At 29.6% G+C, this 20,786-nt stretch overlaps 5 protein-coding genes across 6 annotated transcripts; 2 read left to right on the forward strand and 3 right to left on the reverse strand.

Annotated features, from left to right (window-relative positions):
- Positions 1-2,988: 2,988 nt before the first annotated feature.
- LOC105624842 (beta carbonic anhydrase 1) lies at positions 2,989-5,619 on the reverse strand. 2 transcript variants are annotated; one of them, XM_012206195.1, is made up of 5 exons: positions 5,527-5,619; positions 4,334-4,418; positions 3,595-3,782; positions 3,284-3,475; positions 2,989-3,198 (listed from the first exon to the last, which is right to left on the reverse strand). In XM_012206195.1, the coding sequence occupies exons 1-5, from the start codon at positions 5,617-5,619 to the stop codon at positions 2,989-2,991; spliced, it is 768 nt and encodes a 255-aa protein (XP_012061585.1). The 2 variants fall into 2 exon arrangements, with proteins under 2 accessions (XP_012061585.1, XP_012061583.1); XM_012206193.1 differs by having other exon boundaries at positions 3,071-3,475.
- Positions 5,620-7,022: 1,403 nt separating this feature from the next.
- On the reverse strand, positions 7,023-8,937 carry LOC105624843 (ras-related GTP-binding protein A). The gene is made up of 6 exons (XM_012206196.1): positions 8,926-8,937; positions 8,692-8,791; positions 8,071-8,455; positions 7,799-8,014; positions 7,604-7,719; positions 7,023-7,114 (listed from the first exon to the last, which is right to left on the reverse strand). The coding sequence occupies exons 1-6, from the start codon at positions 8,935-8,937 to the stop codon at positions 7,023-7,025; spliced, it is 921 nt and encodes a 306-aa protein (XP_012061586.1).
- A 922-nt stretch (positions 8,938-9,859) lies between these two features.
- On the forward strand, positions 9,860-11,090 carry LOC105624844 (V-type proton ATPase subunit e 2-like). The gene is made up of 4 exons (XM_012206197.1): positions 9,860-9,966; positions 10,235-10,282; positions 10,365-10,452; positions 10,622-11,090. Exons 1-4 carry the CDS (start codon positions 9,860-9,862, stop codon positions 10,640-10,642), a joined length of 264 nt encoding a protein of 87 aa, XP_012061587.1. The 3' UTR covers positions 10,643-11,090.
- A 592-nt stretch (positions 11,091-11,682) lies between these two features.
- Positions 11,683-14,162, forward strand: LOC105624845 (protein RMD5 homolog A). The gene is made up of 7 exons (XM_012206198.1): positions 11,683-11,818; positions 12,556-12,839; positions 13,060-13,197; positions 13,283-13,581; positions 13,659-13,761; positions 13,850-14,004; positions 14,099-14,162. The coding sequence occupies exons 1-7, from the start codon at positions 11,683-11,685 to the stop codon at positions 14,160-14,162; spliced, it is 1,179 nt and encodes a 392-aa protein (XP_012061588.1).
- A 2,568-nt stretch (positions 14,163-16,730) lies between these two features.
- LOC105624851 lies at positions 16,731-19,310 on the reverse strand. The gene is made up of 3 exons (XM_012206202.1): positions 19,015-19,310; positions 17,851-18,065; positions 16,731-17,173 (listed from the first exon to the last, which is right to left on the reverse strand). The coding sequence occupies exons 1-3, from the start codon at positions 19,308-19,310 to the stop codon at positions 16,731-16,733; spliced, it is 954 nt and encodes a 317-aa protein (XP_012061592.1).
- Positions 19,311-20,786: the final 1,476 nt, after the last annotated feature.

Below are 20,786 nucleotides of genomic sequence, written 5' to 3' on the forward strand. Positions count from 1 at the left end.
AACTTTAAACGTTTAAAACGTTTAAACGTTTAAACGTTTAACGTTTAAACGTTAAAGTTAAAGTTAAAGTTAAAGTTAAAGTAAAGTAAAGTAAAGTAAAGTAAAGAAGAAGAAGAAGAGAGAGAGAGAGAGAGAGAGAGAGAGAGAGAGAGAGAGAGCACATTTAATATATGCCACAAAATGTGATGTGATATGGTCTTTTTTAATTTATGTTTCGTATGATATTAAAAAGGTCTAATCTCTTGTGCAAATATTTATGTAAACTTGCAATATCAATTGCGAATGTTAACTTAACTGTAATTCGTATCTCTTAGTACTATTAGAAACACAGATCTAAGATAGTTGAGCTAAGATAGTTGAGCTTAAAACGTTTTATAAACGTTTAAGATAATAAAAAAAATCTGATGTGGCTCAGATTTGTTCTTGCATTAAAAAATTATGTTAGAATTTTATACTGAATTTTATTTAAAACGTTCCCAAAAATGTATATCAAATATAATGATGAGGCATTTGTACATAAATTTGCATTCAACACTTGTCAAGAAGAAGATCCTAACAACGCTCCGTAACTCTGATTTCTGCGACTTCTTTCGTTGTTTTGCTTTCTCTTTCAGAACTAGCATGCTCTAGTTCGTCCAGAGCGGTCCGTCTATTTATCGGTGGTTCTTTTATCGTTGATTTGAGACTTTAATTCTTTTCTCGAGGCAATCGAATCAAAAAAAATAATTTGTTGACTCCATTATAAAATTATAAAATCAGGAAGAAGAAACCAAAAATAAATAAAGTTTATTTTCCATAATGCAAATATTTTTATATATCGCCACATTAAATATCGATCAATATCAAATGAATAAGGAAAGGGCTAATACGATCAAAGTTAGATCTCAGTGCCTAATAATATTTTTATGTGTTAATTCTAAATACATCTTTCAGTTATATAAATTGTGCATCGCTTACTGTCAGATTAAAAACGCAATCATATAATATCACAATTAAATTCATCGTCCATTTAATATAAAGATGCTAATACTGTAAAAAAAAGAATTTATTGTGAAAAATAAATCTTAGCAAGAATGAAAATTATGCAAAAAAGCTTCAAGAAATATTTTAACAAAAATATTTCTTGTAATAAGTTTACAGTCTTAAGATGCCCATGCTAAAATTAAAATAATTCCAGCAAACGTGAATGGATTAAAATTTTTTTAATGTACTTTAAATTCATGGATTGAATGGATTGAAATAAATTGGATCCGAGCTGACTAGTTTAATGCACTAGTTTAATATTGCTAAAAAAAAAACATTTATATTTAAGGATTACAAATTTTATTTCTAAGACATTTATAATAATTATATCTAAAATTAGCTATCTCAATTTGATATTAAAAAACGTACCTTAGTGGGGATTCGAATCTGGGATCCCTGGATTATGAATCTTCTACATACTTCTAGATCACTCGCTACATCACTTCTTCAATTGGTGAATGTGTTATTCATTTTCTACTTACTACAACCAGCTAAACTAGAAATTATATAGATAAAAATATCATCATTTAAAATAGAGATATAATAAAGATATAATAAAATATAAACAATTTACATTACTATGAGACAACATTAGATAAGTGTCGGATAATCTAATCTCGCTTGGCCGATGTCGTGATTAACCTAATATTCAGGCTGTATTTGACTTGGTTTGCGAGTGTTCACATCGATCATTCATTTTACTTTTAATTAAAGAGAAACAACAGAACATAGTTCAATTATTTTTATGTTACAACTTTTTTGAATTTAGTTGGATTAAAACGAAAAATTTCTTACTTACAATTTTGAATAATTTAAGTAGCATTTATGTTTCATTTTTAAATAAAAACTTTTTTTATTCAATTAAATTGAAAAATGCATTTCACATTCAGAATATTGAATTGAGCAGTATTCACGTTGCACAGAAATTGCTAATATTATTTTTTAATTTAACTGAATTAAAAAAACTATACTTCCTATTCACAATTCTAAATTGAGTATTGCATAGAAAATGCTGATAATATTTTTAGATAGAAAGGCATAGAAATATGTTCTATGCAATTCCTATAAATAAATAAAAAAATGCATTCAGGATTGAAAAGGAACCCATTTTAATCCATTTCAATCCATTCTCGTTTGCTGGAATAATAAATAATCTCACACAATACGGGAGCTCCCCGGAAGCTCATAATAATATTTTTGTTGAAAACTTCATTTAAGTTTTAAAAAGAACTCTTCAGGAATTCCTATGTTTGCTTTTAGTGAGTTCTCTGAGAGCTTCATCATTTTGGTTCACAAGAAGCTCTCCGAGAATTACCGAGATTTCATCAAAAATCTCCCTCCCACTTGACAAACTGAAAATAACATATTATTGTTATTGTTATAATTTCGTATTCTACAATATAATGTAACATGATGACGTTAGGTTATCATGCCCTTCAAATTTGACAGTAAAGAGAAGAAGAGAAGCAGCGCATAATTTATATAATTGTAAAATGTATCTAAAATTTACATATAAAAATATTATTAACCATCTCAGATTTAGCTTCGATCTTATATTGATTTTTTTCTTATTTATTTGATTTATTCATATAGCAATTTAGATTAACTTATTATTAACTAATATATTTATATTAAATAAATTGTAAATATATTATATATATATGTATATATGTATATAAAAATAGATATATAATTATATAATAAATTAAAGAATGTATTTTCTGCTAAGAAATCTAAACATCTCTGAAGTTTGACAAAATACATATTGCTCGCTCTGCAACAGAGATGACTAATAAAGATTAACTTATTATCAATAACGAGTTTTCTCAAAGGTACATAAACGGAATTTAAATCTTTCTAAGTTTAATATACAAAAATACACGATTATTTTACGCGGTCTTGCATGTTTCTGGCGACGTTCCATATGTTGGATTATAAATACGCAATTATCTGGAAAAAGGGTTTCTAGGAGTAATATTTATTAATTTCTTTAAGCAAAAGCGGCTCCGTTGTTTCGTTTATTTCTATGAATCTCTTGTTGGCTCGGCTAAAGTAATAAATATCGCCGGTGTAAATGTCGAACCATAGCGCGTGGATGTGCAAATCGTGCCTTTCCAGACGCTTCTTTAGGAATCCGTAGGACGAGATATTTTGAAGTTGCTGCAACGTATTGATCTGTAATAAAACAAGTTCCACAAATGTAACAAGATAGATAACCGATTGTTATCGTTCTGTTCGATCTATATATATATATACTGACTTGCGACAGCTTATCTTCAATGGCGAATTTATCCTCCGGATCGATGTAGGCAACAAATTTTCGTAATGACATCTCTCCTTGGAAGAGAATCGGCTCACGAAAACCGGTGATTTCGAGATGCTGAAACTTCGTTAAGCTGCTGCTGGCGTGCGCATACAGCCACGCTTTCAGCGGTGACATTCTTCTATTCGCCTAAAATTCGAATGGCATTATCGCGTGATTACGAAAATGTGCGAAAACGAGACGCGAGAAAAAAAGAATTTGTGGACGAATTTTTAATCGGGAAACGCAACCGCGCAAGAAAAACGCACTTGAGACGCGAACTTTTTGTCTCGTAAAGCGTAGAGTAGATTCATCGCCTTGCAATCGCTATGGCCGCAAACTATAATGTGCCTTATATCGTTTATCACGCATCCAAGTTCCAATGCCGCCGCCTCGCACATAGTAAATTCATCCATAAAATGATGCGAGTGCGGAATGACATTACCGGGATTTCGAACTGAAAAGATAAACTCTGTGTTAGGCCGTCTGATACATTTTATATATTTCGATTCTTGATCGTTCTATTCAATAAAGAAAAATTTGGAAATCACATGTATTCGTGAATATATTCAACTATAAATTATATTTCGAAAAATACAAAAACTCTTTAAAAAATCATTTTATTTATTATAAATATATGAAAGAAGATATATGTATATAACATATATAATATATAAATATAATACACATAAAAATAATATTCGTAATAATAAAAAACGAAAAATTTAATAAAAAAATAATTTCCGAAAAAAAAAAATGTTAATTTAGATATAATATATAGTTCTCGTGCTTCCTTAATTAAAATTAAATAAAATTTTGATAAAAAAATAAAGAATAAATATACGATTATATATTAAGATTGCAATAAATAAATATCGTATGCTATTATCTCATTAGAGGATCTCTGATCTATTGTAAGAAGCATAGAAAAGAAAATACGCTACGATAGAATCAGAAAAATTAGAGAGAATGAACTAGCAAGTTACATGCTACTGTAATAGATCGTACCGACAAACATGTCTCCAATGTTCGTTTCCGTAAATCTAGTTGGAATCATCCGGGAGTCCATGCAGGTAAAGAACACTGCCTTTGGCTGTGTAGGAAGCAACAACAAACATCAAATTATAGGCTATGCTAGCAAAGTTATAAATATGCGATATGGGTGAAGGTATTTAAGTAATATACATTTTTTTTTCAATATATTCGACTTTAGTCTATTCGAGAATTTTATTAAATAAGTAAATAAATAATATAATTATTTATTTATTAAGATATTAAAAAATAAAATACGAAGATATTTCTTCTTTAGATATTTGGATATGATTTATATTTTTAAAAATAGTAGAAAGAATATAATATAGAAAGATTATACATAAAATAAGATTCTTATTGATTATCCAATTTTAGTTTCAAAATCTGCGTAGTACGAAGGCGCCTCTTTTCTTGATTCCTGGATATTCTTTATTTTTATTTTAAAAACAGAAAGGTATGTAAATATAGAAATATATATATATATTTTTATTATATTTCAAAATTAAATATTCTATATATATTTCATTATTGATGTAAAATAATGATTATTATTGAATGTTGATTATTGATGTACAATAATGCACTTTTAGCACTTAAAATATAATCTACGATATTAATAAAGAAATACTCTACTGGTATAAACAGAAATACATACTATAGTAAAAATAGAATTCACTAATCGAGATGTATCCTACAGTCGGTATACATATATTCTAATCTACGTACGGTATTATCAATAAAATAACTGTGAGTGATAAAAGCAGAAAACAGATATTTTCCTAGCATAACATCATAAGGTAATAAATCTACATAAAATAACTCTATTGGTAAAAACATAACACAACTATCTCCCCATATTATATATAGGTCAGTATGAAAAAACATTTTGCTGTTATTAGATACGAGTACTCTAATCAATTATTGGTTAATCAATAATTCCATGTCACGGTTTGAGGTCATGCTTCGAGTCATTACATTTAAAATAAGTGATCTTATTAATAAATGGAGTTGCGAAAGAATATTTTTTACGGTTCACTATCACTTGCTCCGAGATAGTATCAACAAAACGCACGTGGATCACACTCGGCGTGGCAGTGCAAATCTATATCTATATACCTATCTATCGAAAAAATCGTCACGCGAGTTTTTTTTCTATCATACGAACATACCTCGGGATGATCTTTAACTTGTTTGAATTGCTTCACCATGCCTTCTCGGTGACACTTTCTGTAATTCATGATCCCCTTCAGTATTCTATCCATCACGACATTCGAGTAATAACTATAAAATGAACCCTCAGAAACTATTTTCCTAATGTGAAGAACAATGACAGCACACAATTCCGCCATTTAGAAACTCAACGGCGGGAAATTTAACTTCCCTTTGATCTATCATAAAATAAATGAATTACATCTTTTTTTTTTAATTCAGAAATGTTTCGACTTTATAAAATATAGTAATAATGTAATCTTCTTACGGACTCTTCCAAATTCAACAACAAAAATTCAAAAAAATCAGGGCGAATGAGAGTATCAAATCAGCGTGATAGTTTACGCAATCTTAAATCTTTATTCAAAAAATAGAAAATATTATAGTACGAACTATCCTCAGCAATATAATTTCAAAATATCAATCCCTTCAAGAAAAAATCACCATTAGATTAGAATCTGATTAATCTTTTTTTATTCTAAAAGTTTTTAAGACAGATGATTTTAAATTTATTTTATATTTTTAGCTCATTTCGGAAATATTTCTATCAATTTTATAATTTTAAATATACTCATTCATGGAAGAAATATAAGCTTACTTGTGGTTATAATTTATTTGCACATTTAAAAAATACATCGTAGTTTTAAATTGTTATATCTTTGAGGATTGTAAACATATAAACACATCGTAAATTTTTTTCCTACCAAATTGACGTTAACTATTTATCTTTACAATCACAATATGATACTCCGATGCAGCATAGATTGCACATCCACTTAAAAGTTCCTTTTATATTTGAGGACAATCTTCAGTAAGGAAATCTATCAGTGAACACATAATTAAAACATATCGCGATTATACATCGATTATTTTCATCAGAACTTTTCTATTGTCGTGATTCAGTTACGAGAATAGAAGCTCTTAAATGGATACTCAGTCTTGCATTGTTATATCATAATATCATGCAGATATAAAACAAACATATGTAATGATTAATTATGTAATGATTAATTATAACTAATATTCGTTGAAATGTTATTGCGACATGTTTTGAATCACAAACGATTATTAGATGAATAAAAAATAATTCCGAATGGAGCAAGAGAATCGCGAATATGGAAACTATTCTACGTCGATAAATGGCAGATGCATTATGAGAGATGTATCATATCTGCGTGTATATGTGGGATGAATTCATATCAATAGAGTCCTAATATACGGCCTGAAATACAGCGATAATCGTCAGCCTCTTTCGGATACGTCGATTATATACTTATTTTGTCATTTAAACGCTCACATTGAAGAAGCCATACATTGAAGTATACTTTGTAACCCGATCTCGTCAACAATCGTATCTCCGCAATCGCGCTTTATCTTAACGATACGCGATTCCAGAAATTCAGCAATTATTAATAGGATGGACCCGGGTGACAAGGCGCCTGGGTCGCGCCGACTTCTATCTAGTCAACGCCGAACTCTGGCTAGCACGTTCCAACTTTTCGAAGTGCTTTCGCGCGTTGCGTATGTTGATTAATGTCGCCGCGGATGCTGAAAGAAGACGCGCGTTTTAACAAACTTCAATATCAGGAAACATGATAAGACCTTGAGGATCAAGTGCTCGATTATATTTTATATAAAGGACATATTTGAAACACTTTTATTTAAAATATAATATTTGGAAAACAAGTATAGTTTGTATTTCAGCGGAGCACATAAAAGTATTATGTATTTAAAATGAAAAGGTTGACAGTTTTTTGTATTTTGTAATAAAATTGATTGCCAATCTTAGTATTTGAAATATAAAATATAAGATACTTTCAATCTTTTGTTATTAATACTGAAATATAAAATACAAAATACTTTTATATGCTTTCATGAAATACAAATACAAAATAAAATTATATACAAATATAGTAGAGTATATTTTTCAAATATACTCAGTCATGTAAATAAATATATAATAAATTAAAAAAAAAAAATAATATATATATATAATCAATATTGGATTTGAATTGTACAAATACTTGAAATACTTACGTATAGTTGGGTCGGACATGATAACCATCACGTATGTATTTGAGGTAAATATGTCGATAAAGGCCGCAAAATTGGTATTTCTAACTTCCATACTTTGAAATTGTGCCGCTAACTTACTACAAAATTAATAAAAACTGCAAACGTTGCATTTCTTTCTTGTCAAACTTATTATTTTTTTGCATGATTCATGCTTACCTACAACTCAATTTAAATTGCTTTATTATATTGGAAACTTTTTCGAAACGATGAACGTCTCTGTGAAACTGTCGTTGACAATGACTTATTACTAGAAAGGTCGCTCTTTCAAACAAAAGCACTTCATCCGCGTCAATAATATTAGCAAATTGGTTCAAGCTTTGTTCAAGTTCCTTCACATTGGGAATCAGCATATATACAATGGATGACCATGCTCTACAATAACAAAGATTTATTTGTCTGCTTTAATTATGTTCTTATCTGATATATACCTGTATAAGGTTTCATCCCATATGCTAGTTCTGAAGCAAGTGCACTCTAAAGGTAAACTCAGTCTTTTCAAATCTTCCTCTCTTTCCCTGAATATATAATCGCGTTGGTCCTCTTGTACAAGATCCATTTTATGAACTAGGCAAAATATCTTCGCCTCTGGGCTATTCTGTAGTATTGCTTCTAAACAGCTCTGGTAATAATGCATATCTTTGTCCAGCTCTCTCGATTCCACATCAAAGACATAAATCAACACTTCTACATTTCTAAATATGTTATCACGTTGTGATGCAAAATAATTCTCCATGAATGCCTCCTGTCCTCCGCAATCCCACAAATTCAAAACCAAATTGCCGAGAAAACGAACATGGGAATGTTCTACGTCAACTGTAATAAATTACATTATATTAGTCTTCCTTTAGGCTGACAATCTGTTCTTAATTCAAGATCATCTTAAAGAAATTAATATCTAAGATGGTATTAGCATCTTAAAATGTTAATATAGCTGATTAATTTATTTAAATTGATCACAAAACTGTATTAGCATCTTAAGATATTACAGTAAGACAGTTGAAATAAAAAAATGTGGAATACTTAGGACTATTAGCATAAGTTTAGCTTACTCGTTGCTCCTAGACGATGGGTATCGCGAGCGATGTAGTTGGCGAAAATAATGCTGCGCATACTCGTTTTCCCGGACCCACTCTTGCCCATTAACAGTACCTGAAATAAAATGGTATATATTCATTTTATCTCAGAACAAAGATGTGTCTCCATAAAAATGAAGACTTATGCAAAACAAAAAAATGCAATTCCATGCATTTGCATGTAAGAAGAATGTAAGAAGAAAAGTTTACCTTTTTCTTCATCGTGAATGGATAACGTTTATTCGTTTCAATAAATTCTTCTGGAAAAAAAAGTTACTGGCTGATTTCCGTTTGTCTTCCAAGTATCTTGGCTTATCAACTGTTCTCCGCCCTAGAGCAAGGATCGTGTACAGCAGTACACTCAACCTGCGGCTGTTTATCACCAACTGTCGCATCAAAACACGCAATGTGATTATATGTTACATACATTACACGTTGCGTCTCATTTCGAAATAACGTCATCAACCCACATGAAAACGTACTCTCACGTCTCTCAGCGCAGAAGCATGCAGAGGTCAGCTGCTGACGCCAACTTCAGATCGTTAGCCATATCACTCACTGACAAGAAAGATATCGCGCCAACGTTCAGACCACATTCGATTACCAATTCAATGTTTATTAATTCTTATGCACTTCCGGAATCTAGATTTTTTAGGGACTTTTTAGATATACGTCATGACAGCTATGGAATGCTGTCAAATCAGCTGTTTTGCGACATCGCCCTTTCCCCACTTTTCTTTACAATCATAATGCATGAATATACGTAGATACGAATGTTGTATATCCGAAACATCTGGGACAACTTCACGCGATAGACGATAAATTTGTTCATTGCAATAATAATCGAAATATTTTTGCAGTTGTACTGTGTTATATTTCCTGCGTTTATAATAAAATAGATATTTAATTAGATATTAAAAAGAAAAAAAGAGAAATAACGCAACGAACAGATCCATTTACGTTACCGAGTGTAATCGAGTGCCGTACTTACCTTCTTCGCAGATTCTTCGGTCAATCGATGTGTCACGTGAATAGTACAAAGAATCTCTCATGTGATCCTTTCAATACCTGTAAATAATCATACGAAATACGGCTCCGTGTTCGTTTGCTACTTTTCGGAGGAACGTGTTTAGATAGGAAAAAAATGGGCGCATCTGCAATACCCGTGATAGCTTTCACGCTTCTCTGGGGCGCCGTGGTATTTCTAGGAGTAGCTCTACCACTTTTCGTTCCAAAGGGACCAAATCGTGGGTAAATATCCTTCTCGACGCTCTTTTTTACTTTCGTACATTCTCCTTCCATTGAAATTAACATTTGTACACAGATCTCTTGAAATAGACAATTTCCTCTTGCATAAACATTTCTTCTCACAATGTTATAGCTTGTAAAATAATAACTGCAATTGATCTAATTTTCCTTGAATATTTCGATTAATAGAGATATTTTAAAGATATAAATCGATATCTGCTCAAGTTATCTATATTCGTTGAACTTTAATTTATATTGACATTTATTGCAGAATACTGCAAGTTCTCCTGGTATTAACGGGCTTTACGTGCTGGCTATTGTAAGTGTAATATTTTTACGATATCTTGATGTCTTAGTTCATACATTTATAATTTATACGTAAATAAAATTATTTTATATAGCTGGCTATGTTGCTATATGGCACAGATGAATCCATTGATTGGGCCAAAGTTGAGTAGTAAGACCATATTAGTTATGGCTCGAGAATGGGTAAGTCAAAAACATTGAAGATTAGATAATATTGTTTATGTATGGATTGTATTAAAATCAATTGATTGAATTAATTATCTTGTTATTTCATGGTTAAACAATATGCGGAAATGTATAAATAATTTATATTTAAATATTCATAAATTAAATACATATTATTTTGTTACAGGGTAATCCTATCATCGATTAATGAACATTCCACCATTCATGAAATTTTTTATTTCAAATGTATACATTCATTCTCCGACATTATTTTCAATTAAAATATATATACTCAAACAGAACGCAGAAGTCACTTAAAAATGCACTTATAAGTGACAAATTAAATAAGATCATAATGTCATAAATACATCATCATGATCTTATTTGTCATTTATAAGTACATTTTTAAGTTGATGTACAACATCATGATGATATCCTATGACATCATTATGCCTTTGTGGCTATGTGTACTAGATACTTAGATAATTAGGAATGTAAATTTATGAAAATGAAATGCCAGTATGTCTTAATAATTCCTATAAATGAAATGATCACAGTTCAGTTGTAATTATACATTAATTTAATTTGTATATAAAATATCTATCGCAGTTACTTAGAAATGTGTAAGAATTTTAATGTAATGATTATTTGAAAAAATTATTGTTGGAAAAATAAAATCATGGTCTTAATTGTATATATCTTTATATTATTTAAACTTATCCTATTGTCAAGTTTACTTTCTCCTACGAAAGTATTGATACGAAAAAATAAGAAAAGAATATATATAAAAAATTAAAAAAGAATATATTCGTAAAATTATTATTTTTATAGATAATGTAATCTTTTTAATTTTAAAGTTTGTGATACTGAAAATGATTTAAGGATGACTTAAGAAAACGAAATGTTTATTGTTACTGTAGGAATGTACTGTGCGAATTTCTAAAATTATTTAGACACAAAACATTTAGCTATGGCTTTTATGTTTTTACTCTATGATTATCCATTTTTCTCTTGATATATTTATGTGTAATGTGATCATTTTGAAACAACCTGTACATCAATTGCAGACTATATCACATGAGAGCGATAAAATGTCACTATCAGATGATTATCGACAGCCAATGAGAGCCATTCGACTAGTCATCCATATTACTCGAGATATTAGCTTGAAATTCTGGGATATAGTTTACGTTCTTCACAGTATTCCACAGAGTACAAATGTCAGTCGCGAAAAGTGATACGATAATAATGGAGGCGTGTAATGCTGTTGAACGCGAGGTCGACAAAGTTCTGTCGAAATTCGGTGCGATAAATGAACATGCGGAGGCAGTATTGCGCGATCTGATAAATCACATACAATCTCTGAAAAAAGATCTGGAGGAAGGTAAACAGCGATGAGATCATTGATATTCCTATGTCCCGAAATCTTTTGTCTCTCATTTCAATTTCTCCATAATTATTATCATGCAATTTGGAGGGCTTATCACGCTCTCGAGCCTTAATGGCTCAAACTTATTTTCTGTTAGATGAATTACTTCATTTATTAATGTATGTGTCTGTATTATTCCAAATTTGTATTATCCAAATTTAATTCTTTGAAATCAACTAACCTCAAACAGTGCATGTAGACTATTTAACTTATATAATCTAGTTTTATGTGTTTACATAAATTGTAATATATAAATTGTAATTTGCAATTAAATGTAAATTATTCATTTCTTATATTTATTTATCTTATTATATTTTCTCATTACTGAAGTATTGTCTCATATTGTCTTATATGCGACATATACTTGTCGCAATGTCGTAAATTGTTTTGTCACTGAAATTATTCAACTGATATTAAAACGAATAATTAGATTTTTTAAGTGTATATTTATGTGATACATTAAAATAATTTTTATAAAAAATAATGTATTTTTTATAAATTGTAAAATTTATATTTTATTGCAAAATTGGTAATACATATAAATTTACTATATGTGTATACAAATATTTGAATATATATAATTAGTAAATATATAATATTTATATATTTATATAATATTTTATATATAATATTTTATATTTATTCTTTTACAATAAATATAATCAATTTTGATTTTAATACACTTTTATTAGCACCACCTAATCAGGAACTAACAGCTGCTCAAGTTCAAATGTTAAAACAAGCAATGACAAAAGTACGTGATACTGTACAAAGATTAGCAACAGACCATCGCGATCTGCACAGTACAGTATCCAAGGTAGGCAAGGCAATAGATAGAAATTTTATTGCTGATTTCGCTAGTACCAGCAGGGAAGATGTATTTTCTGGACCTGAGAAATCTCATCTTCTGAATCAAATAATCTGTCAACACTTTTATCGTCAAGGAATGCTAGATATTGCCGATGAATTAGCAGTGGTATGTATCTTTTAATTAAATCTGTGTTTAATTTATTTTACTTAATTCAAAATTATTGCATATATCTGAATATTATTTAAATTAATATATGTAATATAGATGTATAATTGATATATTAATGTTTTGCTTATTTTCAATTTTGCAATGTTTGTCAAACTACTTTGTATGCTTCTTGTATTCATGTAATTGTATATAATAATATAACTGGTAACGTTTGCAGGAAGCTGGTATTAAAACCGATGAAGGTAGAAAGGAACCATTCACAGAATTGAATTATATATTGGATTGTCTAAAACAGAGAAATCTCGAACCAGCATTAGAATGGGCTAAAAAACACAGAGAAGCACTTTTAGCACAGGTAATATCTGATTCGCGAATGTATATAGTCTTTTTTTATATTATTGGTGTATAACATATATCGTAATTTTTTCATTTTCTTTCAGAATTCTTCTCTCGAGTTTAAATTACACAGATTACATTTTATAAGATTAGTTCAACAAGGTCCTAGTAAGCAGAGAGAAGCGATACTATATGCCCGCCAAAATCTCACGCAATTCGTCGTACGTTACGAGAAAGAAGTGCAATCTTTAATGGGAACATTACTTTATTTACCGCATGGGATCCAGTCATCTCCTTATAGTCATTTATTAGATCCAACTTTATGGCTCGAGATACACGATGTTTTCACTAAAGAAGCGTGTACATTATTGGGCTTAAGTGTGGATAGTCCATTATCTGTTTGGTACATATGATTTATATGCTCATAATTAAAAAGACATTATTGTTTTAACAAAACAATAATTTGTTGTTCATTTGCAGTATTAATGCAGGATGCACTGCGCTACCTGCACTATTGAACATCAAGCAAGTCATGCAACAGAGACAAGTTACCGGTATCTGGAATGGTAAAGATGAATTGCCTGTAAGTACAAGGGCACGAAGTCGTATATATAATTAAATATATGTGTATAAATATTAAAAATTCAAAACACCGTTCTCTTTCCATGCAGATCGAAATAGACCTGGGAAAACAGAGCCGTTACCATTCGGTTTTCGCCTGTCCTATACTTAGGCAACAAAGTACAGAGAACAATCCGCCGATGAAACTGGTTTGCGGTCACGTCATTTCTCGAGACGCGTTGAACAAGCTTGCCAATGCAAATAAGTAGGTGTTATATATGCGGCAAGGCTGGAGTACGTTGATGTTTTCTAAGTGCTGATTTAAAGTCACTTTTTAAAAGAAATCAATTTATTTCCAGGTTGAAATGCCCGTACTGTCCGGCGGAGCAGAATCCCGAAGATGCGAGACTTATTTACTTTTAAGCTGTGATATACTTACCTATACATATAGTAATATATACATATATATATATATATAATGTGTGTATGTGTGTATAAAGACTATATACACACACATAAAAAAGCTAGTTTTGCAGTTTCTTTGTAATGAATATGGAATGCAAAAGAATGGATTACATGTGAAAATTGTAAATTTATATTTTACAATCGTGTCAAAAATTTCCATTATTGAAATTTCTGTTGATCATAATGTCGAGATCATTCATCTATTTTCTTTTTAAATGCAGATATAAGTCTATTAATTACAATTCGCTTTTTAAAGGAACTGATTTTTAGATATCGAAAGAAAAAAACGGAGGAACTGTGATAGTTTTATTCATAGGGTAGTTCTATTATTACGCAATGATATATTGTTGGTAAATAATTTATATATTACTTTAGTGTATAAGTGACGTCAGCTTTGTATGCGAGTGATGACTTAAAAGCCATGAATGTGTCTAACGACGCCTAACAGATTTGTTACAAGTTCTTCATAAACTCATCCGTTTCTTATTTCGATTGTATGTACTAGCTTACCTATAATAAAATGAAGAGATCATTTTGTAAATTTGTTTTTGCATTCATTTCTTGTATTATATTTTAAAATATTTACCAATTCCGATGAAGAGAAATAATTAAATGAGAAATATAATACAAAAACAAAAATAGCATTGACATTTTATTATAAAAAATCATAGAAAAATATTTCTAAAGTGATAACAATTTTATAGAAATACGCAATCTATTCTTATTATATATTACGTAAAAAAATTTAACGAGGAAAGTGAAGTTTTAGATCGACGGAACACTTATCGGCGGAACACTCGCTTATTCTGCATGCAAATGATATTGATCAAACATCAAAAATAAGAAATATACATACAGCTACTGCAACTAATCGTTTGTTCAAAATCGAAATCTGATAAGGCTTGCTTACCGAATTTAATAAGTATCGGAGAGAAACGCTAAAATATCTTCGGTCTTCATTTCTCATACGAAGAAATCTATCTCATAATTTTTAAAAATATATATAGTGGAATCTTTTGATAACATGAAGCATTCTAAAGGTAAGCTAAGACTAATATATACATTTATATTAATTAGAATTCTCAATTTAGAAAATAAATGATTAATATGAAAAATATTTCATTGTTATTTTTCGAGCCAAATCTGGATCATCGATTCTGCCGCCCGTACGATCTGCAGAACATCGAATCTTTGATAAAAAAATCGAGTCCATTGAGATATTGCCCTCTATGATTGATAAATTATCAGTTCATGAAAGTACGAAACGAAACATTGTCAGTAAATTAAATCAAGACTCTACAATTCGAAGAGAAATCACGGAACGTGATTCCAAGTTGAAGAAGAATGTTTCTCTATACAATGTTGATGAAATGTCATTTGAGGAATTGCAAGCCTCTCTACGTAGAATTATGGAAGATCCGCAACAACCGTTTTCATTTTTGGCGAATATCTCTGACGAGTTCGCGAATAATAAACAGTTATCGACGAAACCTACGGAAATCGATGTAAGTGCAAAATGAATTTAAAATCTTGAAACACAAAATAGTATGGACACATTGGTTAATTAATTTAATTTAAAATTATTTAATTGATTTGGAATTAATTATTATATTTATTTAGATGCAATTGGCTTCTGTAGCGAAGCGTATTGAATCGAGTAAAACTTTATTGGAGAAAACTAAGTCTCACATCGAAGATCTGTACCTTCATATTAAACAAAATGATGTTTGTCGCTCGTGGAAAGTGCACGATGGTAATTAATATCGATATTTATTGATCATATATAAATAAATATAAATGAACAATCAGGACTTAAGCATAAGGATTGCCATAATTGTATCCGACAAATCGTAAGTCGATTTATATATGTACGTTTACATCGTTTATTATACCTTGTGATGACTTCTGGAGGATTCTGTCGAAAACAATTAAAGATAATCCTTCCGTTCGAGTCGTTTATTATAATGACACACTTCATTTAAAATCGATTAAATTTATTTGTATAATTTAAATATTTCTGATTTCAGTTTGCGATGATAAACCCAAAGAAGAATAATTCTCTTAGTCATTTTAATCCTGCAAATCGTAAAGAAATATTTAAAAAAAAATCTTCCAATTTTTTTTATTTATAATATTATGTGTCGTGACAGAATTTGGATGTTATTTATTAAGACAAATATAATAATATAATTCAGAAAAATTTTTTTCTAAAATATAAAATTCAGATTAAAAGAACTTAGCATATGCATGTTTTTTTTTATATGTGTGTATGTATACATATATGTACATATGTATATATATAAAACGTATATAAATATATGTACAAAAATTGAATTTAATTGCCTTCAATTGCTGCCAGAGAAAATTGCTATGCTATTTATAACATCGTCATTGTTACAGCTACAGAAAAAAAGGAGAGATTTAATTTATTCTTTTATAAAGAATATAAAGTGAAGTTGTACAATATAATTATAAAATAATATTAACAATAATAATCATTAATAAAAATAGAGAGCAGAATGACTCTTATATTGTTTCGTCTCGTTTGAAACGGACAGATAGAATTTCCGGAATCATATTGACCTCGTTGTCTATTTTTCCATATATGCACCAGTCGTTGCTTGGACTAGTTTCGACGATTTTGGATGGTTCCATGGATTCGGATTGATTGTCGCAACCGTGCTGCGAATCACCGTGATCATTCTCGTCGATGGACCATTGAGATGCAATCTCCTTGAACGGCTGCAAGCAGCTTGCATTTTGTTGTATGTTCTCCAATTCCTCGTCGCAGAGACGCTCGACCTCCGACAGCTTCTGCTTGTAGGCGTCAACAAGCGCGCGTTTGTATGAATTGTAACGTTGCTCAGCTTGCTCGAAGGAATGTTGGTCGTAATACTTGGCGAGATTTTTCTCGTACTCGAGTATCGTGAGTTCCCTGATACTCGGTTCTGACGTAAAGTCGATGTTACCTACAGATACGCATTGCATAAATATTATTATTAATTTTACGGGTGCATTAAAAATATATATTAAATTTTAATACACTACTTGTTTGAATAGTATCAACTAAATATTTACCAAATATAAAGATATAAAATAGATATATTAATTCAAGTTAACTATCATTTCTTTTTGAACAAATATTTATTTGAACAATATTTATTATAATAAGAGTCTAATATATTATAGAGTAAGTAAATGTTTAGTTGATAATTCAAATAAAAAATATTAAAATATTTATTAAAATTTAGTATATTTCTTCTCAATATGAAGATTAAATCAAGTAGATAAGGAAATAAAAAAAAACAGATAGATTTAAAGCTCTGTTCTCTATATTATCTTAGATTGTGACGTTAGCAGCGAAAAAATATACAATAAAAGTTCTTGTAAAATATTTTAATATAGAAATATCCAAGATAATAATAGTAAATACATGGGAGCCTTAATAATATTAAAATAAATTCATTTCATCACTTTAAAAATTTATTTAAGAATCTAAAATTCTCAAAGATTCATTCATTTAAGAATGAATCATTTATAATTTTTCAAAATACATTTTTACTCTCTTAATTTACTCATTTAATAAAAATACTCGTTTTATAAGCAATGAATCAAAGTACAAATTATGATTGATAATTTAATTTACTTAAATCGCTTGAAAACGGCGATTCAACGGCATAAGCTGCGACTGCGGCCAGTGCGGCGGCAGTTGCCTCTTCAAACGCAAGAGCATTGCTTCTTTCGCGTAAAAATTGAAATTCTTCTTTTTCCTTTTTCCAAAGAGCCATTTCATTGGTCAGTTTTTGCCGAAGGCTCGTCATTTCCAACCAGAGCTTCTGAGCGCGTTCGTGAAGGAGTGATCTAAATGGAGTAATTTTCTTTCTGACAAATAATTTTATTTCGACTAAGAAAATGTTAAAAACATAAGGAAAAGAATCTCAGCATTTTTTATACTCTTGTTCGAGTATTTTTTATATAAATTGTATTTTTTGTTTAGTATTTAATAATACATACATTTAATAGTATTGTTAAATATAAAATTTTGTTGAAAAAAATTTAATTAATTTAATTAAGGCTCCTAATCATTGTGAAGCTTCAGATTGATGACATAAAATAAAAATATTTTTTTAATAAAATAATGTATATTTGCATTTGATATAATACACTTGTGAAATATATTAAAAATTCCTTTTACTTCGAAATAGAATAAAATAATATTCTCTACATCTCAATTCAACAGTTGTTAGCTTTGTTTGTAATCTTGTTAAACATAATTCAGTTTCAAATATATTTATTGATTATCAGAACACAAGAGAAATCTTTGGAATATTTTTAAATTTATTCTATCTCTGTCAATTGCAAATGTGTTCTTTATTAAAAAAAACATTTTAATGTAATTTACAAACAAATGTTTATACTGCTCTATTACATCGCTAATTTTTGAGTCAAGAAAATGTCACAAACTAAGATGGCTGCAATGAGAATAGGAAGAAGTCTCAATATAATTCTTTATAAATTTAATTAATATATTTTTGTTAATTCTGAGCAAATATTTTGAGATGAGACTTTTCTTAAATTACGCGAATATTAATGATTAATTAATTCAATGTCTTATTATCTTTTTGTATTATAATAATATAAAGTAATTTATAAATATCTCCTTTTTCGCTTTCATGAAATATTTTCATATATATATATATACATATAGTAAGTAAAACTGTCTCTGTAATTTTCGCTAAAAAAGAGAAAATAGATTGTCTTCAAAATATTTCTCCTTCAAAAATTATAATTCACAGCGAGAATACAATACGCGAATTCTCTTCCATAGTCGACGGATGATTCTAGATCTGTCGTGAATGGAAGAATTTGAGTCTCCGTTCGTTTAACATCATCCGAAAATCTCTCGGATACGTCATCCTCGTCCGACGACTCAATATAAATCGTGGGTACATTTTCGCGAACGTCTTGTATACTTTCTTCATTCCGCGTGTCATCGCGTTTCTCCGAGTGACATTTGTGAATTTTGTAATTTAGAGATTTCGAATCTTGAGACGTATCGTTCAAAACAGGCACTATTTCCGTCGAAGTGACGTGCTTATCATCCATTCGTTTTCTTTTTTTAAACAAATTCAATCAAATATAGAATTCACAAGAAATATCAAATAGAGTAATTTTATGTTATGCAGATGAAAGAAATCGATTTTGGAGATAAATTCGCTTTTGTTTCTTAGAAATAAAATGAGTGCAAAAATTCATATTACATGGTGTAGTATGAATGGCCTTAGTTCCTACCAAGGGCTCTTTAAATTAAGTTTAAAAAATTTTTGATACACAAAATAATTTGCAGCAATAGTAGTGTCCTAAATTAATTTTTTAGCTGAAAAATTAAATAATGATTAACAAGATATTTAATATTTTTAACCAAAGCTATACTGAGCGCAAATTGTTTCGCAATACATATTAAGAAAATTTGAGAAAATATATCTTTATAAAGGATGTATAGAATATTATCAATCTTTGTTTAAGTATAAATCATTTAAAAGTATAATGAAAATTGAGACATAATGTACCGTTAGAATATCAAAAATACCACACACACGAATAATTATCAATTACATTTATAAAAAGAATGGCGCAAGTAATATAGGATTAAATCAGTGCCAGATGTGCAACAAAGCAAAGCGCGAAATGTAGGACGATATCTGTTTGTAAAAATCATGTAAAATATGAATAAATAAATAAATCATGAATATTTTTCATACACAATAGTAAGATATCTAAATGGCGAGGGGTGGGAGAACGTGCCGCTCGGCGTGGTGATTGATTATACGTCATCACTTCGGCATTCGTTCGGCGACCTCGAAGCGAAATACACGTTGTACGAAACGCTCCGCGTGTCGAATTAATCCGCGAAAATTAAATATCTACGAACGCGAATTGATCAATGCTCATAATCTACAACCCGTGAACATGTTGAGCAATTTCGTCGAAGATACATAGTTATACTATCACACGCTCTAAAGAGGTATCGAAGTATATAATAATTTAGAAATTACAAATAGTCACGTTTAGATCGGTACTCTTTAATGGTCGTGAGTGATAGCACGTTGATAGCTTTGCATGTCGCTCTCTATTTTTAAATCAAAAGCATCATGCATAAATTTAGATTTATTGAATTACCGGATTATGAGAAAAAGCTAAAATACGTCTCTTGTTAAAAATATTGCGTATATTGCGCGTTAAAAATATTTCGTATAACAAAAAATTATTAGAAACTAATCGCTTATTGTAACACAATTTTAAATATCTAAGATATAGATGAGTTGTGTGCGTAATCCAAGAAATAAAACAAAGATCGTGTAATAAAGTCTATACATCGAAAAATATTAAAAATAAAACGACTGGATTATTTTACTGATTTTATAATGTGCGTTAATATTTCGACAGTTAAATGATCGGCGCGTAACCTTGGGGATTATTTTGATGCGGAAGGGCGGACGTCACGTTTATGCGAAGTTATCGTACGCAGTTATTCCATGAATCATTTAAAATATTTTAAAAGTATAATGAAAATTGAGATAT

The sequence above is a fragment of the Atta cephalotes genome (assembly GCF_000143395.1).
Source record: "Atta cephalotes unplaced genomic scaffold scaffold00090, whole genome shotgun sequence".
In the NCBI taxonomy this organism is placed as follows: domain Eukaryota; kingdom Metazoa; phylum Arthropoda; class Insecta; order Hymenoptera; family Formicidae; genus Atta; species Atta cephalotes.